This window comes from Grus americana, chromosome 11, assembly GCF_028858705.1.
Source record: "Grus americana isolate bGruAme1 chromosome 11, bGruAme1.mat, whole genome shotgun sequence".
NCBI classification, from domain to species: Eukaryota; Metazoa; Chordata; class Aves; order Gruiformes; family Gruidae; genus Grus; species Grus americana.
Genome location: NC_072862.1, coordinates 15979122 through 16004160, shown reverse-complemented (window position 1 = coordinate 16004160; position 25039 = coordinate 15979122). Strand labels below are relative to the sequence as shown.

Sequence of the window (25039 nt, the reverse complement as noted above, 5' to 3'; positions counted from 1 at the left end):
ATTTTACAACAAGCAGTCTTGGGCTTGAATATTTAATACTGTGCTTCTTGGAAAAAAAAGTGGAAGCAAAGGTAATTTTCTGTTAAATCATAATAAATCGAAAACATAGTTGTCTAAGTTCTCCTTCTGTATTAGCAAAGCAGGAAGCATATGCTTCCACTGAAGTCAAATCAGCAGCGCTGGCCAGCAAACACTGGGGAGATGGTCTAAAAGAACTGTGGTTGCTTTCAGAAGAGCTCTGCTCCACTGTTATTTTACTTTTGAGATGATACTTTTTATTTTTAAGAATGTTTTTAAACAATATTATTTTATTCAGAAAGAGATTGATTAATCAATGAACATGAAAATCTATATTAATTAGGCTTCACTAATGTGAAATGCACCGTTTGTAATTCCTACTAATATATTCACCCTATTTTGTTAGACTAGTAGATTTAAAGATAAATATATGCATGATCTGTAATTCTGATGTTAAGAATATATAATGGTTTTAAAGCCTATTAAATGCTGTTTGAAATGCAATTAAATATTAAATGTGATTTAAATTAGTAATGACTCCTTTTGTGATAAATATCTAACTTCTTTCTCCCTCCCACACTCTTTTTTGGGATTTCATTTCATTATTAGATAACTGAAACTAGAATTTCTGTGAGGATACTAGGGAATGATGACAGCACCGATAGTTTTGTAGAGGTAAGTAACGTTTTTTTATTTATTTTCAGTGAAAAGACTATTTGTTTTTATATAGTTAATTGATGTGAAGAGTTGTACTAATTCTGACTAACAAGACACAAGCATAGCACTGTATATAACTTAAATTTTTTTCTTATTGATTTTTTTTTTTGTTTTAACTTACAGATTGGTAGATGTCAAGCTTCTTCTCATGGTGGTAATTTAAGTCTGTATTGTTCTGTAGAGTGTCCCTCTGCTATAAAGCTTAAAGTAAACATACTTAATATGTTTACACTGAATTTTCTTAGATTCTTACTTATCTCATGAATCTCTCCATTTTTGTTACTTGTATCCATTGTAAGGAAACTACCTTTAAAGAAAATCTGGTAACAGTTTTATGAAATGCAGGACTCCTGTCAGGAGCCCAAACACTAGTACAGAAGGAAATACATGAAAATAATTCATCTGTGCAGAAATCCATTTAACTGTATATTGGAATTATTCTACTTTCTTTTTTTTTTCTTCCACATAATTCCTTACTTCGGTAAGTGTGAATATGACTGCCCAAGGCCTACAGAAAACCCAACAACCTGCGTGCAGATGAAAGCCAATGGTTAGTTGAGTATTTATCTTTCGTGAGTCAATATTAAATGGAAGCTAAACAGAAACTGCTCAATGTTGTCTGTTGCATTATGGATCATATATACTCAGCAGATTCCCCCCCCGCCCCCAGGATGTTTGCAAAAGTCTGGGAAAATGTATGTTTTGGTATACAGCTACTTGATTGTCAAAACCCAGTTAAAAAGCAGGTGACTTTGGTCTTAGATGACTTTATGCACACCAGCCTTGGCAAATTTTGCCTTTCATCTTCTTAAAAGTTGAAGTTTTATCCTTAATACAGTAATGCCACAGTTTGTGGTAAAACTCTAAACAAAAGGAAAGACAGGAGAACAACTGATGAGATGTCAGGCTGCGGGAGGAGGTATGTTCCAGAAACGTAGGAGGAACTTGGAGGGAGCAGAGTCAGACTGCTACGTTTTGTTTCTTTCAAAGCAGGGAAGAAAATTCAGTAACTTGGTCAGCAGCTCTGTAGCTCTCACTGTGATTATTAACCATTTTGCATTGCCTTTTAGCACACTTTCTCTTCCATGTACGGACACTAGAAATGCTCCTTTCAATAATTCATTAACTGAAGACAGCTTTTTCAGCTGTCTTGTTTCAAAGTGATTGTTCTTTCTCTTCTAGAGATCCTCACAACCAATTCAGTGGGAAGATTTGTGTGCTTTCTCCTTGCTGCCCTACTCGTGATAGTATGTATTATAGCTGAGGTAGCTTGCATCATCACAGACCAAGGTAAAAGTTTTTTGGTTTTTTTTTTTTTGGTTTTTTTTTTTTACTTTTAGTATTTCTGTAATTCCTGTTCCTTTGAGTTTTGCTGCAAGCGTCCTTTTAGATGACGTAAGATCATATGAAGGAGACTACCTCTTAGGTATCATTGTAATAGAATTTGTTTAGGACACTCCAGATATGGTTACATTAATGTTTTAGTCTGAATCAGTATTGTGCTTTTGAAGGGAATTGCCCACTGGCCTCACCATGGGTTGGTTCGTATTGCAGGGTGGAATCTACTTTCAGATAAGGTTATGGCATAATTTGGGTGGAAAGATCCTTTCGCTTTAGAACTTTTAATGAAAGCAGATTAAAGGGAAGTCAGTTCTTTCTCATATGCTTTGTAGAAACTACATTCATTGAGCTTTGATATTTATTACATTGTTACAAGTGTTTTAATAGTTTTAATATAGATTCTAATTTCAGATATGGATTTGAGGTGTGATCTGAGGATGGTGGGAGCCTTTATTACAGAAGAAAAAAACCCCAAACACACTTCTGTAACTAAGGATTATTTGTTGGAGAAAAAGCCCATGTGCCTGTACCACAGGATTGAGGTTGGTGCTGGCTATATAAAAATGCAGCTAGTTCTTTTGAGTGTATTATATTGGATTTTTTTAAATATGGAAAAGAGAGGATAACGACCATGGATAATGAAAAGCTAGCAAGAGCTTTCGACGATAAGAACAGGCAAGAGAAAAACTCCACTTTCGAATTCCTTCCAGTGAATAATATAGTTTATTATATAAGCAAAATACCAACAGCAACTGCAGTTAGGGTTCTCCATTTCACTTTTTCCATGATAATCACTTATATAACAATTTCATCTCCTGATAACATTAGAGTATGAATCAGAATAAGGCATTAAACCCACACCCTGCACTCCTCAGCTATTGCTTCTGTGTAAGTGTATCAGGAATGAATCTTGGCTTAATATCTGCCACATCAGTATTTTATACCTCTAATTCCCACACTGTGCAATTTTAATATACATAACCTATATAAATGTAGTGAGTTTAGCGATGACTCTGATACTCCATACACAGAATTCAGTGCATACTGTTCAAAAGATAAAGTATAGCAATGCTGAAGTCTTTTGCGCCACTTTTGGAAAAATCTCAGTTGAAGTTAGTTTTAATAAAATACAAAAATACCTATCAGCAGAAGATCAATACGTCTGCACTGGAAAAAGGGGGCATGTGGGGAAAGGAATCCTCAATTAATCATGTTCCCCTGTAAACATATCATTACCATACAAATGCAGCTCGCTCTCGTAACATTCGGACACCAAAACGCTGCCACTCTCGCTGATATATCCATAGCTCCTGAGTTGTATCAAGACAGGCTAAAACTGCGCCTCCTTTCCATGCAATTAAGCGGGGATCCATATCCTAAATTCAAAACACAGATTGTACACAATCACTGGTGTAAATTTGCATAATTCTCAAAACTTGTATCCTAATTTTTCCAATACTATTCACCACTTAGAATCTCGGGGGTGAGGGGAGGAGAAAAGAAGTTTCTCAAAATTATTCAGGAAAAAATAGTGAGATAAAAATATAGAAAGAATATTTAACGTGTTTAGAGAAGTAATGTTTTTTTAAGATGTCTTGTAGACTTGTTTTGATTTTAAAAATTTTACCTAATTAATGCCAAATGAAAATTACTCTTTTAATGCCATACTTTCTTTTACCTTAATAGTAATAAAAAACTCTAACGCAATTTCTTGCTGAGCAGACAGGTTACCCTCATGGGCCAGTACTAACTGCTGCTTTAAGAATATGGCCTTTAGCTAATAAACACTTCAGTGATCAATACTAGTAACCCTGGTGCTATACTTCTAATTTTCTGCCTATAGTTGGAGCGTGCTATGTTATGAGCTGAAAGCTACCCTAAATCTCCTCACATATGCAACGAATTTGTGGTTTTGAAAGAATAGATTTTTTTTTTTAATTCTTTGAAGATTTCAACCAATCATTGTTTATTAACCATTTAGCTATCAGTTAACAGTATACCTTAGGTCTTGTGATGACTTCAACATTTTCAACAACTCTTCTAAAAGAAGGTGGCATTTTGTTGAGAATTCGGTGTTGAAGAAACTCTTGAGCTTTATGAAACATAAGGCCTCCTCCCACTACTAAGATAGAGCTGTACATCTTCTTTTTTGTATCATCAGATGCTGGAATAGATATATAGAAATATATCTGCTTTAAAGTTAATACAGCCTGTACTTGTATTACAAAGAATTTAGTGCACGTCAAACCAGATAGAAACCACTAAGTGTTTGCTTTTAAAATTCTTTTTCTATTCCTTGGAGATTCAAAACAGCTAGCTCAAGAAACCTCAACAAAGAATCAAGTATAAGGAACAGTGTAGCTGCTCTAGAGATGATGAAAACTTAGGGACTTATGTGTTACTTTGGCAAAATAGAGGAGTTAACATTAATCCACACTGACATGCATACATTATAGAATTGCTTACAAATGTAATTCTTACCGCAGCAGTCAATACTATGAAGAATGGCTTTGTCAAGGCCTAAGGCTTTGCCTTCAAACTGAGAAATAGCTGTTTTCCTGGACATGTGCGCAGTTAAAGGTTCCTCTGAATCATTTCCAGATATACAATCACTCTGGGAAGATCCCAGTTCCACTTCTTGTGGGTAGATCCTCTCTGAAATGTCTGAGGCTTGGCCTCTCAACTCTCCTTCAAATGTACCAGGCTTTGACATAGATTTTCTATCAGCTGTAGCTTTTGCAGACTTAAAAATGAGAAAACAAGTTGAACTATGAAAAATGCAGACAGATCTTCGGCAGGTTACAGAACAATACAAAGACTTCACTAAACACCACTGTACTTCTTGTCACCTTTAAGCACAGAAAGGTTGAGCATTGTATTTTTTCATTTTAATCCTCACTTTCAAAGTAAGAGTTTTATTTTGAACTCTATCAGATATATCAATGTGATATTATGAAGCCCTCTTAGACCCTGAAAAGAAACAGTTCTAAATAAGGACTTGTCTAGACACCCGAAATTCCTTACTCTATTTCTTAATGCTTCTGGCCCACATAACTTTGGTTTCTGAGATGAGCTAATGAGTCCTGACTTTATTCCCCAATTAAATAATACTTAATGAAAAATAAAATGAGCATTCACACACCTGCTCCTGCTTACTTTGTGTGGCTAGCAGATAATGTTCATCATGAGGATCCTCAGGGTCACCTTGTGATCTGTGTTGCAAAGTTGTCATTTTTTGTCCAATAATTCCAAAAGTTGCTGGATAAAACAGAGCCATTGGAGCCTGAAGGAAGAGAGATTTGACACGGTTTTACTATATAGTTGTGAGTTTTCTGGTATTTACTATAAATAAGCTTGTTCTATTTTTCTCACAATTGAAAATTAAATACACAGTTTTTTTTCAAATAGTTTTGTAAAAGGCTAAAGGCTCTTCAGCTTTGTATAATTAAAAAACCCCAAAACATACAATTGTACAAGTATATAGGTTTCTTTACAGATATTGGCATTGTATGACAAATAAGTATTCAAATGCAGTTTGTTACAAAATTAGAAAATTCAATGGTGAGGTGAAAAACTTGCAAAATTAGCACTTATTCCTTGCCCTTGAAGGATAAAAATCATCATATTTAGTTGAAGCTACAACCATTCTGGCCAAAGCTTGTTGTGAAGTCTTGTGCATCTGCTAGTGCTGCATTAGGCCCATTCATATGTATAGGAATTAATTTTAAAACTATCAATGAGCATATGTTAAGAACAATCTATAAATCATGTTGGCTTAGTAGCACTGGACCAATACAAAGTTAGGCACTGAGCCTGAATATGCTGAATATAATTCTTGTAATTAAAAAAAAAAAAAAATCACCTGTAATTTTTCATCTCCTAATCGGAACTGGTATAACAAAGCTGGAGAATCTGGATGACGAATCTGGAACTCATGGTCTTGCAATCCAGAAATATCCTAAGGTCAAAAACAATGTTAAAAAAAAAAAAAAGTATCTTGTATATCTCTCTATCAAGCTGCATAATCTATTTAAACTGTAGGAAACAACAAAAAGTAACAAAACTCTTCAGACTGTGACTTTAATTTACCTATTCTTGAAGTCTTTTTAAAGTCTTTTCCTTGTAGCACAATCTACCAAAACAGCTTTCTACGTGCCTAAGCCCCTAAAATAAGGGTTTGTGCAGAAAGAAGAGACCTGTTGACAGATCTTACAAAACTTAAGTTGAAAAACAGTAAATATGCAGCTACTATCAGCTTCTTTCAGTACTAAGAGCAAAGAAACTACCTTTCTAAGAGTTGGGATTCTTTCAACTAGAAGAAAAATAAAACAAGTTACAAATACTTCAAGTTTAAAGTTTCTCCAGCTTTTTCCAGTATTCTACTAAGTGAAATATTACATTTTATTCCATTTATAAGCAATTGTAGGGTTCCCCAGAGTAGCAAGCTGTAAAGGAAAAAAAAAAGTACTCAGGAGAATATACCATTTTCCCTTCTCACCTGGTCTAGATGACAAAATGTCTCCTTTAAGTGCTGAAGCAGCAAGCAATCCAACTTATTCGTTAACTGACAGTCTCTATACGGGAATCCTGCTCGTTGCATAAGCCAATAAAAACACCTTGACACGTCAGATCCTCCATATGCAAGGCACAGCCTAAAACACAGAGAAGAAAAAGATTATTTTATTAATTTGCTGAAATACTGGCCTTTTACAGTAGCATACATAGGAATACAAGCAACATTTTAGACACGCTGTGATCATGATCTCCACATAGTTCACAGAGCACAGTATCAGTTCTGCCTGTTTTCTTCTTTTAAAGATGTCAGAATTCTTTAAGATTCATACTGTAATGTGATGACCCTGTCATGCAGCTCACAGTAAAAACCCTTGTATTTGTAAAAAAAATTTGTTTTTACAGTCAAGTCTCTGGTAAGCAACTAAGTACGTGCTTATAATAATTCTGCATATTAAAAGATACCTGGTGTTGCGATGGGAAACACCATCTTCTACACAGCAAACGCTTGTCTTCTGATCTCCCACATCTACTATGCATGCGCTGCTTAAACCACTTCCAAAAGTAGCACAGACAGACTCCTGGTGTACAACAATTCCTAGCAATATGAGAAAAAATTATATCCAATTTATGCCAAGCTCCAGAGCCATGCTGCTGACATTTAAAGGACATCCTAATGTCTTTTAAAACCTACTAATGGCCTGACTCTGCACTGAAAGTTTGTATATTTAGTGAAGATGGGGTGTGCATGGGGGGCATGACTTACAGATTTTTTGTTGAGTAGGCCCTTGAAGTCCTGAGAAAAGCTGAGTGGGGTGGATGCCTATATTCAAATGTTCTTATTTTTACAAGTTTAAAGATACTGTCTCCAGACTTGACTTGTTTTTGTAACCAGTATTGCAGGGTCTTGGTTATAAGGTCCACATGAAGCATTTTCCTAATTTTTTCAAGTATCATTACTATTAGCATTTAAGATACGTTCTTTAAGTAGTTACTAAACAAACTCTAATTTCACTGTCTGCTTTCCTTTCAATCCACCTTTACCTCTGTAAAAAGAACACGTTTGTATTTCTATCACCAGCTCATACTTAAACCTGACAAGAACTGGAGGCTTCAGTATATCCTTCTAGCCAACGAAGGAAAAGAATAGCTCAATTCAGCTGTGCTTTGTAGACAAAAACTAAGTAGAATTACTCTTTTAAATAGGGGATTGGAACTAGATGATCTTTAAGGTCCCTTCCAACCCAAACCATTCTATGATTCTATGAAATATTTTTGAATAGATTAAGATAATTTAGTTATGCTGCATAATTAGTTCAGCTCTTCACCAAATTATTATTTAGGAAATGGCACTCTGATTAATGATACTTTCTAATTTTCACTTTCATGTATCAGAGGAATATGAAGCTTTGCATTATTTTCTTAGTATTCTTCCTGTTCCTCTGAAGCTAACACATTTCAATTGCAAATTCTTCTATCCTAGTACCGGTACATTTTTACATAGTAGTATTATTAGGTACTGTTCACATTACTTCTATGTAAAAACTGAGGAGGAATCAAACAAAGTAAGATTTAGAACCATTCTGACCAAAACCTAAAACTAATAGCAAATCTGGCTTGTTCATTTTAACACAATGAAACAAATCAAATATATATATGCATGTGAACAAAATTTAGATCTCATGAGATCAGTCTCCTTTTTTGCAGTGTTTATTTACCACCTATTTAATTCTTTCAGATGGGAAGCAATAATATGTAAGCACACACTCTACTAAGAGTAATACTTGGGAACTGCTTGCACTTATTTTGTACCGATTAATTATTAAACAAGAACACTATTAATCTCCAACATCTCACAATTAACTTACTGTTTGACTAGTCTCTATCATTTAACTTACTATTCTTGTCCACTGTTTAGCCTCTTTCCTTGCATACCTAATACAAAAAAGGACTTTGCAGCACCAAAGGTACTACTAGTATGATTATTTCAAATTAAGTATGGTCCATATGGTTGAGTTACTGTGCCTTCCATAAAGACTTGCTGTCTTTTCTCTAAATGTGAAATCAGAGAAAATTGGCTAAGGCTACAGCAGTTCTTTCCAGAAGACTAGCCAGAGACTTCCAGCAGTTTAACTGAAAGGAAATGCATTACTCTTTTTCACATCAGAGGGCTTTCCAAAAATAAATACACAGAAGCGGCTAACAATTACTTGGTTATTTTTTTAAAATTGTATTGCTCTTCTATATTTAGTGTATGCACTTACGCAACTCTGAAACCTCCTATTATGTCATCCTGTAGAGAGGGCCGTAGCAGTATCTTACATCATATACTTTTGTTTTGAAGTCTAAGAATCTTAATACTCTGTGGAGTTAACATCATGCATTTTAGAAATACTTGAGAAACCAGACTGTTGCTACTTTTATCTCAGCTGAAGTGAGAAGCCCACAGTTGGAATACCTAATAGCAGACCAAGAGCCTTGTTTCAGTGCTAGCCAACCATTCTGCCCCATTAAAAGATATGACAGTTATGGGAATAGCAAAAAAAGAAAGGTGCTAGTCCCAGCCAAACTGGGATTGATGTGCAAAAATGTGCCTTAAAGGTAAAAAAAAAAATAAATCTTTACACTATTAATCATTAAGTGCTTGCTTATGTATAGTTTTACCTGAGAAGCCCATCTTCATTAGGATCATATTGACCAGTTCTTTCACATGTTGTTTATTGTAGATGTCTGGAATTAGTAAAATGCATCTGTAGTACTGAAGATAAGAACAGTAAATTAAAGCAAGCTCTTAAATTGAGTTTCTTTTTGCATTCTTGAATACCTGATGCTAAGGAAGAAAGCATGATATATAAGTTATTAAAAAAAGCAAAATTATGGATGGAGGAAGGGTTTTAATAATTTAAAAAATGAGTTCAGAGTAAGTACCAAGTTAAGAGTTTATAGGTCACTAAAATGTTTAAAAAATACACCATCTATGAGAAAAACACCTACTCGGCAAGGAGAAGAAATTATGCAAGTATTGGGCACCCGTTCCTCAGTTGCTTCCTGTTTAATCAACAAAATAAATCCCAAACAGACTATACTTCTATACTTCTATAATGGGATTTCCAAACCTCCTTGGTAGAAGTTCTATAGAACAATTTTTGTCTTAAAGACATGCACAAAAGTCTTAGGAACCATATTCACCAGGAGAAAGCCTCTTACTGGTGGTTTTCTTAAAGAATAAATTCTAACAATAACAGCACGTTGCTTCTTTTGTACAGTAAGGTTTACAGAAGTGGGTACAGCCCACAGTAATGTGTTTCCAGCTCACCTTTAGGTCTTTCAATGGTATTTCCAGATATTTTTGTATTGCATGTGACCATATAACTTCAAGGTCTGCTAATACTGCAGTGAGGGAGCCACCAGGTCCTGAGTGGAGATTCAGCTGCCCTCTTCTAATGGGCCAATGTATGTTATAAGAATCTAGTGGATTAACATACAGTGCCTGGAAATAAGAGACAATGTTCTATGCATTGTTTTTCCCCCAAAAATTAGTAACAAATACTAGAAAAATATTTCAGAAGCAGATACAAGACATAGAGCAGCACTCAGACTGATGTGACAGCAATACAGCAGATTTCTTTTTAACAGGGCTTGGTTAAAAAGCATTAAAATAAAAAAGACATTAAATACGTGGTTTAATTTATTTGAATATTCATATCCATGGACATCTACTATGAACATAACAGTATATTTTCCCATTATCTCAAATTCATAACTAAAATAATTTAAAGACTCTTTGAAGCTCATGAATACCTAATTACTCAGCAACGATTCCATGTACCAATCCTTTTGTCAGTTTCTTGCCTTTTTCCAAATTATACCACATGGGCAAAGTTTTCACCTAGTCCCTGCAGAAACACTGATTTATAGCAGCAAAGGATCAAGGTTACTTCCTAGACAAATGAGAGAAACTGTCTGGTCTTGCTGAATGACAATAAACATTCAGTTAGTCCATAGTAAAGCTTCTCATGTATCTCTTGACTAAATTTATATGCCTTTCAATACATACTAACATATAGCAAACTGCTACTGATTACACAGCTGCGTTAAAATGTAATAGTAAGCCTTATTTCAGTGGGAAAATGAATCTTACCTCTTCTCCTACCAAAAATTCGGGATGATTTGATGTGTTCGTCCACTTGGCCCCAGAGCTGTGATCTAAAATAGCTGGCCGCATCTGTCTGTTGTATGACCTGGCCTGAAATGTAATCAAAACAAACGCTGTTGATAAATATTTTACCAGTAACTTTTTATACATGAAAGAAAAAAAGAACCCCCCACCCCCCGAAGAACCATTTTAAATCTTCATTTTCTCAGCAGTATTAGGCCACGCAATAGCACTATTCATATTTGCTATATACAGGGTATCTATTCTTCTCCACTAAAATAAAGCATGAACCAAATGACTACATGAATGAACAATTTAATAAAATCTTAAGAATGAGTTACCTGATCAGGTGACACTGGTATACGCCTGGCGCCATTTGACATCTTTTTGGACCATATCGCTTGGTCCACCATTTTAAGGCCATTTTGTCTCTGCTCAGTACTTTCAGGTTTCTAAACAAAACCCAAAAATATGCAATGTAAATACTTTCTAACTACATGTCTGTATGCTGGTAATATGGTAGCTATTATTAAACAATGAAATCATTACTGTAGTGATAGACTGTAGAAAGGACAGAAGGTTTGCCCATAGTACTATGAACATAGGCTTAGTTTTAAAGAAACTCTTTTTTATATTAGAGACCTATTTGTCTAAGTTAACTCGAATCTTTTAACTGATTGTAATGGCTGCTGGATTTAATCTCCAAAGTGATGAGCTCAGGACATTATCTATTTAACTACAGAAATATTAAGTATGAGCAAAAAATGTTTAAATAGATCTCAATTATTTAAAGGTGAGGTTTAATATTAGAGACATTAATTGGATTAACGATTTTTTGTACTGATTCAAAGTATGAATGCATTTTTTGAGCAGGTTAGACTAAAATTACTGGCTACGCTATCCAGGTTACAAGCCAACTTGTAACCAATGCATTCACAAACGCAGCAGTCCAATTCTAGTTCTACAGCTGTGATTCCACGATCAGAAATACTGTGTGTGATATCAGACCCACAGAGCAGAGAAATCAATGTGTACGAACCCTCAACCTATCAATTTATTAATTTAGTTCATTGCGACCAAATCAAATAAAGCCCTACACAGACTGCAGCAAATCTACTGACTTCAGTAAGGTGGCATCTACAGAACATAAAAAGGGGAAAAAAAATGTTTGTCTTGAGACATATTCCTCTCTGGAAAAGCATGATGCATGAGGGGAAGATATGCATTACACAACTAAAAACCACAACAGAAATATGTAGCGAAAACACCCATTTTAGCCAGTTTGGAGGACGCGCCCCTCGGTCGGTGCCTGGCCCGGCTTACGTTGAGCCCGTCCCTGAGCAGCCAGCTGTCTCTGTAGGCCGCCTGCCCCTGCTGCTTGTGCCGCCGCGCGATGACGTGGGGAATGCCCACGGGCAGCGTGTCCGTGGCCCTCCCGAGCCGCAGAGTCGTCGAGCCGGGGTGTATCACCACGATGAAGTTGCTCTGTATTTGCTGAAAGCACACAAGGCACACGGGAGTCAGCAGGTATCCCCACGCCCACCTGGAGCCGCCCCGCCGTCTCCCCGCGCCCAGGCCTTTAAAAGGCCGAGCCCGCCCCGGCCCAGCGCAGCCGCTCTACCAGCACGAAGGGAGCACCGCCCCGAGGAGCCGCCGCTCGCCCGGGCCTCACCTCCTGCAGGGACTCGGGCACGGCGGCGGGGACGATGGGCCGCTTGACGCCGCGCTGCTCACGTTCCCGGTCGCGCTCCTTGTCCTTCCCGTTCTCCGCCTCGCCCTTCTCCGCCTGGGTCATGCTCCCCGCCGGGCGAGCGGCGCCGAGCGGAAGCCGCTCCTGCGAGGGCCCGAGCGGCGCCGAGGCTGGCGTTCGCGCGGGGCGGAAGCGGGCGGACCCGTACCCGGCACCGCCCCCCCAGGCAGGTACGGCGGGGGCAAGAGGCGGGAGGGGGCTCGCCAGCTCGGCCGTCCCCTCAGCAGCGCCGGGAGATTACCCTGGGGGAGGCTGCTCTGGGCCGCTTCGGCTCGGTTCAGGGACGCAGCGGCTGCGCCGGGGGACTGCCCCGGCCTCTGCGCTGAGGGGACGAGCAGCGGTAAGCAGAGAGCCTGGGAAGCACCGCCGCCGCTGCGGGAGGTCTCGCCTAGCAGTAGCAAAGCCTGTCAGCTGCGCTGTTAACTGCCGGTGGGGCTGGAGGAAGGGTAGCACAGTCGTCCGAACAACTTAAAAAATACTGTCTGTGAAAGTACCCCAGTACAGCTGATAGATGTGTGAGACACCTGTGAAGAACTAACGGTGACCTACCTACTACCTGTGCACACCTGATCTGTGGGTGGGAAGCTCTGTTCTGAAGATGTGCTGTGAGCGGAGCGGAGGAAGCTGTGCTCGTTAGACAGCAGGCCCACAGCAAGGCTGGGAGGTGTAACCGTGTTGGGTATGTGCAGCAGGAGTGGGAACTGCCGGATTTGGCCATGACTAGCTGGCAAAAGCCAGCCAATTAGTAGATGCTTATGTTAACTAAGGGGTGTTGTTTGTTATAATTTCCTACAAGAAACTATTTCCTAAAGAGACTATTAGAGAGGTTTAAGTAACAAATTTGCAGTGGCACCTTGTAAAAGATGATTCAGTCTGGATTTTTGTCTCACATAGACACAGCTCTCTCCAGTTGAACAAAAAAACCCAAACAAAACCCAAGAAGAATGGGTTTTATGGGTTCATGAAAGGCAGGTCCTGCTTGACCAACCTGATCTCCTTCTATGACCAGGTGACCCACATAGTGGATGAGGGAAAGGCTGTGGATGGACTTCAGTAAAGCCTTTTGACACTGTCTTCCACAACATTCTCCTAGAGAAACTGGTGGCTCATGGCTTAGACAGGTGCACTCTTTGACTAAAAAACTGGCTGGATGGCTGAGCCCAGAGAGATGTGGTGACTGGAGTTGAATCCAGTTGGCAGCTGGTCACAGGTGGTGTTCCCCAGGGCTCAGTTTTGGGGCCAGTCTTGTTTAATATCTTTATGGATGATCTGGATGAGGAGGTTGAGTGCACCCTCAGTAAGTTTGCAGATGACACCAAATTGGGTGGGAGTGTTGATCTGCTTGAGGGTAGGAAGGCTCTGCAGAGGGATCTGGACAGGCTGGATCGATGGCTGAGGCCAACTGTATGAGGTTTAACAAGGCCAAGTGCTGGGTCCTGCACTTGGGTCACAACAACCCCAGGCAATGCTACAGGCTTGGGGAAGAGTGGCTGGAAAGCTGCCTGGAGGAAAAGGACCTGGGGGTGCTGGTTGACAGCTGGCTGAACATGAGCCAGCAGTGTGCCCAGGTGGCCAAGGAGGCCAACAGCATCCTGGTTTCTATCAGGAATAGTGTGGCCAGCAGGCCTAGGGAAGTAATTGTGCCCCTTTACTTGGCTCTGGTGAGGCTGCAACTCCAAGTACTGTGTTCAGTTTTGGGCCCCTCGCTACAGGAAGGATGTTGAGGTGCTGGAGTGTGTCCAGAGAAGGGCAACAAAGCTGGTGAAGGGTCTGGAGAACAAGTCTTAGGAGGAGCAGCTGAGGGAACTGGGATTGTGTAGCCTGGAGAAGAGGGGGCTGAGGGGAGATCTTACTGCTCTCTGCAACTACCTGAAAGGAGGTTGTAGCCAGGTGGGTGTTGGTCTCTTCTCCCAAGTAACAAGCAAAAGGACAAGAGGCCTCAAGTTGTGCCAGGGGAGGTTTAGATTGGATGTTAGGAAAAATTTCTTCACCAAAAGAGTGGTCAGGCATTGGAATAGGCTGCCCAGAGAGGTGGTGGAGTCACCATCCCTGGAAGTGTTCAAAAAATGTGTAGACGTGGCACTTCGGGACATGGTTTAGTAAGCATGGTGGTGTTGGGTTGACAGTTGGACTTGATGATCTTAGAGGTATTTTCCAACCTTAAAGATGCTATGAAATTCTAAGAACAGTAAGAAACCTGCCTCCTAAAATGGGGTAAATTAGTTAAAAGGTAGCTTGAAAGAAAATAACTCTTCTGTGATAGCACTTTGTATTTGAGTTCACTACCTTTTCTACCTGTAATAAAAAGGCTAATTTTATTGGAAAAAAAGTCTTACCAAAATTTGTACAGCAAATAGGCTATACATTTGAGTAAGTTTATAATGGAGAAAGAACTTGTTTCAAGAGTTGCTTATAAAAGACATGTTCTAAACCCCATTATGGGCCTTAAGGAATTGACTTTGTAAAAGGCAAGAACTGTAAAACAAGGTAATTTGGAAGTTGCATTTAAAAAGTACTTTTAGAGTATCATTACCATCATAAAAATACAGCAACATACAGATTGTTAGTACTGACAGAAATAAATACAAAACCTATTAGGAAGCACTGCTTTAAGTTTGACTCGAGGGATCTTCTGTATCAAATATAAATGTGTTCTTCCTCACCAGAACAGAAAAGGGTTTACTGTACTTCAAACGTAATTTTTTTCTAAAATTGATGGGGAAGTAGCCTTGTGACAAGCCAAATATAACTTATTACTTTGCAACTACAGTAAAATATTCAGAAACTATACAAAGACTTTAGCCAGTAAACTTATATTTAATAAAACTGTGGTTCAGTTACACTGGATCCGTGAAGGAGTTCCCAGTACAACTTCATTAATCGGCTTATATCGCAGAACAGTTTCCAGTTAGCCACACACATTCACAGCATTCAAACTCATTTGGTCCACCACTGAACTCTTCTTTCCTTTCATCTTGCAAATGTGTATGGTCTTTTGCCTGCCTCTTCAGCAGGTGTTTACCTAAAAGATAAAGTAATTACAGCACACTTAAAGACAACAAGGCCTTTTTTTGCAAGATAAAATTTTCTAAGTAACAATTTAGATTTTGTTTTTAATTTAGCTAAATGACACATGCTAAAGACTTGCAAACTTCTATTGGTAAGCAGATTACACATTGCTATTATTACCCAAAAGCCCTCCCTGCAGCTTTTGTGGCCTCATGTCTGGTCAAAAAGAAAAAAAACATCCAAATGAAAAAAATCATGGGAAGAAGGTTATCCTTTTTCTAGGGAACTGAAATACTGATGTATGTGCTTTTTGTAATATGAACTTGTAGGAAAAATTTTTACAGGTATTAACCACCTGCATGTGTGGGTTTTTCCTTGTAACTTTTGTTATGGTAACAAGGGGGAGTTGATGAAAAGAAATAGACTTAAGTAAACAATCCTTTTTGTCAGAGTAAATTAAACCATACTATATATACATTCAGTGTTAGAAGAAACTCCCACCAGCCAAACTAATTCTGTTTCATTCATTAAAGTTGAGGCAGCTGTAAGAAACTTAAAGACCAGGGCTTTTTTAATAGTTTTTGCCCCCCTTTTTAAGCAATTCTGATTTTTTTTTTATGCTGTACTAGAATTAAAGACTTGCATAGCTATATCACTGTAACAGGAAAAGATTTTTACTTACAGTCTTTTAACAACTTTATTAATTTTCCTTTCTATTAACAAGTATGCACTTCAAACAAAAACTCATGTCACATGGTAAGTATTAGAAATGCAAACAAAGTTTCAGTCACCACTTATCTGGACTTTAAATTAGCAGCCAAAAAAAGATGAAAAGTTCTAAATAGCTTTTTATCATTCTAAATAGTTTATCAGCTGTGTTCAAAAACCTTTGCTATGCTTTGTATATCCACTTCTATGTGAGCTCACCACTTCTGAGCCAAAACTTTTTAACACCCCCCCCCTTTGTTGAAAGTATCTAACTACTTTGATTCTCTTCCTGTTTTGGTAACTTGCAAAAGGACGACAAAACACTCCATTCTACCTTAACCTTCAATGATCTTTGTTTTGTTTTTGTTTTTTTTTTAAAGTTCAAAGCAGGATACAGCAGACTTGGAATTACCTTCCTCATCCACCTCCAGCCATTGGTGGTGGACTGGGGCCTCCACCCCAGTGATTTATTCGACCCATTCTACGGCGAGGAAGTGCCGGAGGCCTGACAAAGCAAGAAAAACATCTATTCAATTGGTATTGAATTGCTAAACTAGAAATATAACAACATTGTCTCTAAATGATAGTAAGGAGGAAGTCAGAACCCCTGGAAAAGTTTTTTTGAATTTCATGTGAAAAGCTGTTAAAAAACAAACCAACAAACAACCTTGACCCCACTTTCACAAATTCTCTTACGCAAACTGTTCTAACTACTCCTGTCTCACAAGAAGCTACAGCTACTAGGCTTTTACACAGGCCTACAAAAGAGTTAGGCAAACCATTAAAAACAAAGAAACACTAACAAAATGTTTTGCTTTATCTGTAGATAATCTAATACATCAAATGACTGTTTTACTGTAAATCAAATACTCAGTACAAGCAAGTCTAATGAAGAATTTTAACAAAGATCCACATTGTCTATTAGATGGGCTTCAAAAACTGTTTCAGTGAGCCTTAGACTATACTGTTATTGCAGCTATTGAAAGCTATGTATTGTTATCGATGAGTTTCAGACAAAATACCACAGATAAACAACATTTTAGTCTTCTTACATGACCTGATTCAATGGAAATCACAACTGTAATCTGAATATGTTGTCATTTTGCTAAGATAGGAAAAAAATTCAGAACTAGTATGAATATGAAAAAATACCCTCTTCCGTCATTGTATCCTGAATAAGAGGAAGATGTGTAACCTCTTCTTCTCAAATCTGGTTGAATGATGCTCTGGAAACTGAAAAATAAAACAGGAGTTGGGTGAATTGACTGCTAGATATAGTTTCTGAACTTTTGGATTGCAAGATAAGAAATGGGCTGAAAAACAGTAAGTAGTGTTCAGGAATGAACAGTTTATCTTCTCAAGGTTATTCTTGTTTAATAAATCTTTGCAATACTTCAACATATGAATTAAAAATATCAAGTAATTCCAAATTACAGTAAGGCTCAAACCATAAAATCTATTTTTTTTCTGGTAAACAAAGTGGAAGAAATGCATAAAGTAAACCTGTAACTGAAATAATGAAAGACGGTTGAGTACATCAAAAGAAATTTTTGTTTGTTAACTGGCTTCACCCTGAGGCCATAAATTTGTGATTACTGCTGTGTGATTATTTTTACATAGCCAGAATCTATTGTCACCAGTAGAAATTCTCCAAATAATATCTTAATTATTTGATCAGCTATTACAAACTAGCTGTTTAGCAAAAGTGTATGCTTTTTCTTTTTGCGGTCCTAAAATGGAAGAAATGTAAGAAAACTCATTTGAACTGCCAGTAAGGTAGGATCACTTTTCATTCACTTTTCATTCACTTTTCTTTTTATGAAATGTACTGTAGTGCTTAATAACCAAAGCCACACATAGTAAAGCATTCATAGATGTGTTGGGGACAGTAGATACGGAGTGGTAAAGAGTAAATCTAACATTTTTACTGTTGTGTTACTGATAGCACTGAGCAGCTTCTACCTATGACAAATCTAAAATAAAGCTCATCAAAAGAATTAATTTCTACTTACAACAGAACCACAAAATCTGCTATCGACCAGAAGAAATCTGTTATAGCTGACAAACGCCAAGGAGCCCGACTCTGGTTATCCAGCACTTGTCCTGTAACGTACAAGATACGAAACATCCAGTGATGTTTAGCGTGCCGCGCTGCACAGTGTATTACGTAAAAACACACCTGACAGCCTAGCACTGGCAAACAGGACGGAGAAACTACACTTCGCGGGCAGCGGTAGCAAGTTTCATTCCCTACAGGGTATCGTCCGGGTACTTGAAATAATCGGACGGCCACCACCGAGCAGACACCGTGTCCGGTAAACCTACAAAAAACACCAGTGCACTCCCCGCTTCCCTGAACGTGGTTAAGCTGCGGATCTGTTACGCTCCCGGTGTCTGTGGAACACACCTGGACTTTTCAAAGTCCTTAAAAACTGTTTAGAAGCGCGTAAGGCTCGGATCCGGGCCGCACAGACGCGCGTGGATGTGGGGAAGATTTGTCAGCGGGCGAGAGGCGCCGCTCGCTCCGGGCGCCGTGCTGGGCTCTCCCGGGCAGCGGAGGCAGCGCTCTGCCCAGCGCAGGCCCGATGCCCCCCCAGCAGCCCCCCGCTCGCTGCCCGCACTCCGGCCTGTTCCCCGCCGCCCCGCTGAGGGGAAAAGGCGCGGCCCCCTCCCACCAGCCGCCCCTCACCGTTGGAGATGTACACCATGGCGGAGGGCCCCAGCCGCTGCCCCGTCACCCGCCCTCGGCCCCACTGCGCGAGCGCGGGCGGGAGGCGCATGCCCAGAACCTGCCGTGCTGTCGGCTCCTCGCTTCCGGCTGACGGGGCTGAGGGGAAAGGGGCGGCGGTGGGGCCGTGCCGGTATGGCGGCGGCCGTGCCGGTTGGCCCTTGCTTTCCTGCTTCCCTTGCTACAGTAATGGAGCGGCGTGTAGCCCCCTCCTAACGAGGGAGCCCTCTCAGCAGCCCCGCTGCGGGGCCGGCCGGCCTGGGGCGGGAGGTGTTCAGGTGGGGCGTCTCCTCCCTCAGAGCGGGCGGTTCTGCTTCACCCCTAAAATGTATTTATTTTAGTAGTTACACCGCTGAATAATGCTGTGTCGGAACTTCCGTGCCGTGCCCGGCAAACGTATGGTTTTACCAACAGTAGCAGGAAACAATAACCCTAGTGAGTAGTGTGCCAGGATAGCTTTCATAAAAATCAAAGGGCTTAGTAGTCTTCCATTGGTAACTTCTCCTGGATCTTATGTAAAATCTGGTGCTTTTGTCTTTTATCACCACCTCAGTTTTCTCTGGTTGTTGAAAAGAGCCTCGTCCTTCCCTGTGGTTTTTCTCTAATGGTAAAAGTGATAACTCACTGTAGTGATCTTAGAAATATGACCAAATGCAGATATTTATGTAAAGCTTCTCTCCAAAGGGAACATTTGTTCTTTTTACACAATGACAGGTGTGTGGCTATGTATATTCCCGTTATGTTGGTGGGCATGCTCAGCCCAAAATTGAGCATTTGTTTTAACTTACTTGAACAAAAACTTTGCCCTGCAAATAGTGCCTAGCATTTCTTCTCATGGAGAGTCCGTGCATGCAGAATTGGAGGCTACTATATAGCTATATAGACAAATTTAATATAACACTTCTCTTTTTTTTTTTAACTAGTAGAGAAGGGATGTGTAATTCTGCTGGGAAACAGCAGTAGGAAAAATTAATATAAAAGCATTTTAATACTACCTTTGCAAACCTGTCTTTTTCTAATAACGATGAGGTAAAATAATTTGCTAAACCTCTTAGCACCTGAGTGTTGTCTGAAGTTGAAATTGTAATATAATATCTCTGACAATGTAGTTGTCCTCTAGTGAAGAAATTGTTTGCAACTGACGGGTGTTTATAAATGTTCAGTGTTCCAGAGATAAACTCTTGCAAACAACTGAAAGCAATTGTGAAAGAAATGTATCTATTACCAGGTATATAGAATAAATATTTATAATAACTATAAGAGCTAGGTAATATACCACTCAATAAATGGGAAAATACAAAAATGTTTAGAAACTAGTGGGTGCTACACAGTGCATAATGGGCATAAATGCAGGCAGTATGTTAAAACTATTCAGGGACAGCACCTATACTTTTTCTTAATTAGCTACATTTATGATTATTTTTTCAAATAATAGTCAAGTGTAGTCAGATCGGTTTCAGTTTATAGATTGCAAAACAGCTACGTAGGTATAGAAGAAAATCAGAGATTCAGTCAGTAAGGCATTTGAACACTGTTTTTACATTCTCAGTGAAACCAGATAAACGGAACAATAAACTGGAAGACAGATGTATTGATGTACTTTTAATTTATGGAATGCATCGTAGATCTGATATCATGCATTAGGTGATACTGTTATATAAATACTAAGTTTATACGGAAAGTATATTACTTTAAAAAGGTATTGTCAAATAATAGGAAAACAACAGTACTCAAGGAAAGTATATGATGATTGCATACCTTTGTATTAGTATGCTAACGTGAAAATGATACAGTCTTGTTTTTAAATGATTTTCATAAATCTACTTTGTTTTCTTTTCACTAGACTTTGAGACAAAACAGCAAATTAGCTTATGCTTAAAGAATTATTGCACAAGTTGTAGTTAGAACATTTACCAAGAAGAAAACAAAAAGAGGGAGGATGGCAATGGGAAGATAATGGCAGTAAGTAGAGATAAAGGACATATAGTAAATTTTGTGATGTATTGAAAACACACACAAACTGACTCTTACTTGTATAAAAACAAACATCACAGCCCAAACTTCACTGTACTTTAGACGGAAACATGATAGTGAACTTGAATATGAGCAGGTAATTATTCCACCTGAATTCATGCTCTGTATGCAGTTGATGTTGTCCTGCATGAATTAATGTAATCAAGTTAGAACAATTAATTCACTTTTTTAATGTATTATCTTTCAGAGGGAATGGGTTAATTATGCAGAAAGGAACAATGTATCTTTTGTTTTCCAAATGCCAAAAAAAAATCCCCAAAACCAAACAGCAAAGATGATGATTAGTGGGCTCTTCAGTTACGTTTGGTTTTTGTTTTTTTTTTTTGAGTAAAATCATATGTGAGATAGTTTTGGTTTGTTTAATGATAAAGTAATAATAAGTATTGTGTCAGTGCCCTAAAGTTGTGTAATTACAATGCAAACTTTCTCTGTGAAATGTATTTTGGTGAATGAAATTAAAGAAATATACTTTTTAAATTAAGAGTAATAGTGTATGTGTATTCCTGACAGTTTTATTTTTCCAAGAAAGCATGTCCAGGTGTTTAACAATGGCAAAATAACTACTGGCAATTGGTTTATAAATACTAAAATTTTCATGTAACATTGCATAAAACGATACATGGAAATTTTAGTATTTATAACTATTTTTGAAGTACTTACATAAGATTATTTATTTATTTTCATATTTAAGTTTCACACACAAAAATGTGAGATTTAAAAGGTGTTAAAAATCGATGGTTAGCATTGCATTATCAAGCTTATCATCCGTTGGCCCGTCCTTGGGTCAGGAATGGAGTAAAGACGAATAGGAAAACAGTTATTCAGGTGCATTTGCAGTTTATGGTACAGTTGCGACAGCAGGTGCAGACATAAGCTCTGGTGGGAGCCCCTTTCTGGTAGTGATGCAGCCCTGGCATCCCACTCCAAGCAGCTACTCCTTCACAAAGGGCAGGGCAGGTGTCTCTAGCTGTTGCTAGCTAAAGCCTTTCAGTCACCCACACCTTTCCTTGCAGTCTGTGTGCCTGATGCTGGGAAGTTCCGAGGACCACAGGAGCAGTGCACCTGTGCTTGATGCAAACCAGTAGAAGGCGGCATTTTGAAAGTCAACAACAGAAATACAAAACAGCTGGGTTGCTGTTCTGAAGGTGGGTACCATGAGATATAGAGCTGGGCAGTCACTGGTGTGTAAGAGCTAGAACTTACCATACATGCCATTTGGGAACTGGAAAGATGTGATCCTTTTGATGTCTGGCAAAGTAAATATGTGTGCAATGCTGTGAACAGTAGTGTAAGCCATATATTAAGTAATTGAAAAAGACCAATACTAAATGGGCTTTTCATTTTCTTTAATGCAATCTGAACTCTCAATGGGATACCTTCTGGTTTTAGGTGGTTTGTTTCTTTAGGCTCTGTTCCAGATGTAGCTTTGTATAGTTTGATTCCTTGTGAATTGTGTCTTTGCATATCAATACCTAAGTACTGGTGTCTGAATAACATATTACTGTGCTTTAGTAACTTTTTCATTAAAAGTAGCAAAATCATGGGTCAGCTATTTTTATAGCATCTTATATAGAGGCATGACTTTTTTTTGTGATGCATGAAAATTAGAAAATTGTGTTCATAGAGAAGTGGTGATACAGCACGAACAGGGCTTATACTCTCTAAAATTTATGCTACATTTTAATATGAATGTAAACTTTTTAAGAGAAATAATTTTGAATTAAAAGCTAGACTGGGGAAACTTGACCCTGCCCTAAAGAGGATTTGCAAACTGTTGACCACATTTGAAGAGCAGAAATAGAAAAGGCATCTTTTTTTTTTGCTGACCTATAGATTTTTTTCTGATCGTGATTATCATGTTGCACCATCACATAATTTAAATGGAAATATTTAAAACTTAATTTGCACTTGAATTATTCATAGAAGAGCTGATTGTCATGTAGTATTTGTCTTATGCACGCACAATTAATACTGTATGCATTGGAGTGAGAAGGTCTTCTAAACTCCAGATTGCAAATATAGAATGTTCATTGCAACATAAACATAAAATTCAGAAGATATTTCATGGGATTCTCTTTTTTAACAGCTCTTATAAGAAAAAATAAAGTTGCTATTTGTGGAAGAGTTGAAACTCAGTTCTTGGAACTAAATTATGTTGATTTAATGTCAGAATTTTAAACAGAACTTACCTGTTTAAGTAAACTTAAGTTCTAAATAATTGATTGAAAACCTAATTTCTTTATTCTTTGGTGCCCCAGAGAATGACATACTCATGTACTGTGGGGTTTGAGTTAAAGATACCTTGTGCAGATTTCAACTGGAAGATACATTTTGCAAAATCAGCAGCTCTGATCTCAGCATAAAATCAGGTCAAGAAAATAAGCACATAATGCAGTGAGCTATTTTTTTCTCCCTAGCTGGGACAGAGACTAGGTGCTCTAGTAACAGAATTTGTCTGCAAATTGTTGTTGTTGGGGGTTTTTTTGTTGTTTTTTTTTTAATATACCATTTATTGATATCAATTTTGTGCAAAATTACTACCGTTAACAGTTTGAAAGCAAATGTATGGTGGAGGAATGTCAAAGGACTGTCTTGTGCTTTTATATTTCTTTAGATAACAGCATATCCTTACATACAGAAAGCAATAACTGTCTGTAAATGTTGAGTATTCTTAGTAACAAAGACTTCAGCCCTCAGTAGAATGAAATCGTTGGTCCTCAATTTAAAGTTGTATGAGAGTCTAGAAAGAAACTTCCACACCCCCGTACGTAGGGTGAATAGTGTGCTAAATTTTCTGCTCAGGCAGAAAAAAACCATATTGAGTAATTGGTGAAACTATCTGACCGCAGTGAGGAAACACCCGTGTTTCATGCGTGGTTATTGAGTAGTGGCAATACTTCGAATATCCATCAGGTGGCAGCGTAAGTGTGAAATAACGCTATCTGCTTGCTTTAATTACACTGCAAGCTTTCTACTGAGTTAGTCATACCGGGTTCGAATTCTCCTTTATATAAAAATCCTTAGTCCAGTGACACTAGACACTTATGTAGTGCATAAGTGGCACATTCTTACTGGATTAAGGACCAGTGCCGAATACACAAATGTATACCATTTTGAGAATTTGCTAGAAGTCTCATACTGGTCGGGACTTCGATGAAGTTGGATGAATGCTTGTGTGTTTACATGTGATATAATGGCAAAGATTGGAGGTGGTGGGGGGTTTTTTTTGTTGGTTGGTTTTGTTGGCCTTTTTTTTTCCTCTCCCCCCACTTAGTCTAGGGAGAAGCTGAGAAACTGCTGTGGAATAGCAGATTTCCAATTTTGTCAGTGGTACCATTGGCAATTTTTTGGTATAAATGGGAAACGGTGAACATAAGTAAATGTAATAATTACCTTTTTAAGTACAGTAGGTAGGAAAAATAATGATCATCAGATGAGTCAACTGAAAATAAAAATTGCATCCTCAAACATTAACTTGCATAACACATCAGTAATATCTCCAGCTGTAGCTCTTCGGAGATTTGCTGAATATTTATGGACTGAGATATTTATGCATGAATTATATTTCTTGATGATGTTAATCCTTTTAATATAATCAGCACTCCTATTGCTAAATTGTTAAATATTGTTAAAGAACAAAGATAAACTCACCTAATTGTTTCTTACTTTTCGTACACTCAACTGACATGGCACTTGTCACTGAAAATACATGCAGTGAAGATATAGACAGTGCTGTTTTCTGCTGGATATGCATGGGTTGCATCTGCACTGATGATCGAGTAAGCAGGAATGTTTCTTCTTGATGCAGATTTGCTTTACTATACGTTTGGAGTTTTGTGGTAGGCACTTGAACATACTACTGTTGTGCAAAGAGTGGATTCCCTCCTGATGATCCAAGGCTGAGCTTGCACAGCAGCTGGAACACTCTTGCAGTGTGGACAGAGAGTTATTAGCACTCTGTTCATATGCTGTGAACACTGAGGACTGGGAGCTGGCATGAACTTTGCTGCTGGTAAAGATGTAATGTGGATAGGCAGTCCTGGAATCATACCAGATTTCAGCAAAT

At 38.4% G+C, this 25039-nt stretch overlaps 2 protein-coding genes across 3 annotated transcripts; both read right to left on the bottom strand.

Moving 5' to 3' along the window:
* Nucleotides 1–2776: 2776 nt before the first annotated feature.
* On the bottom strand, nt 2777–12648 carry ACTR8 (actin related protein 8). The gene is made up of 13 exons (XM_054838440.1): nt 12417–12648; nt 12068–12238; nt 11086–11196; nt 10730–10834; nt 9905–10078; nt 9253–9346; nt 7054–7186; nt 6575–6728; nt 5939–6034; nt 5219–5359; nt 4558–4819; nt 4077–4240; nt 2777–3452 (listed from the first exon to the last, which is right to left on the bottom strand). Exons 1-13 carry the CDS (start codon nt 12537–12539, stop codon nt 3309–3311), a joined length of 1872 nt encoding a protein of 623 aa, XP_054694415.1. The 5' UTR covers nt 12540–12648; the 3' UTR covers nt 2777–3308.
* Nucleotides 12649–16619: 3971 nt separating this feature from the next.
* SELENOK (selenoprotein K) lies at nt 16620–19046 on the bottom strand. Of its 2 annotated transcripts, none has more exons than XM_054838441.1 (4): nt 18901–19046; nt 18224–18314; nt 17364–17444; nt 16620–16716 (listed from the first exon to the last, which is right to left on the bottom strand). In XM_054838441.1, exons 1-4 carry the CDS (start codon nt 18989–18991, stop codon nt 16620–16622), a joined length of 360 nt encoding a protein of 119 aa, XP_054694416.1. In that variant the 5' UTR covers nt 18992–19046. The 2 variants fall into 2 exon arrangements, with proteins under 2 accessions (XP_054694416.1, XP_054694417.1); XM_054838442.1 differs by having other exon boundaries at nt 16629–16716.
* Between the last annotated feature and the right edge of the window lie 5993 nt (nt 19047–25039).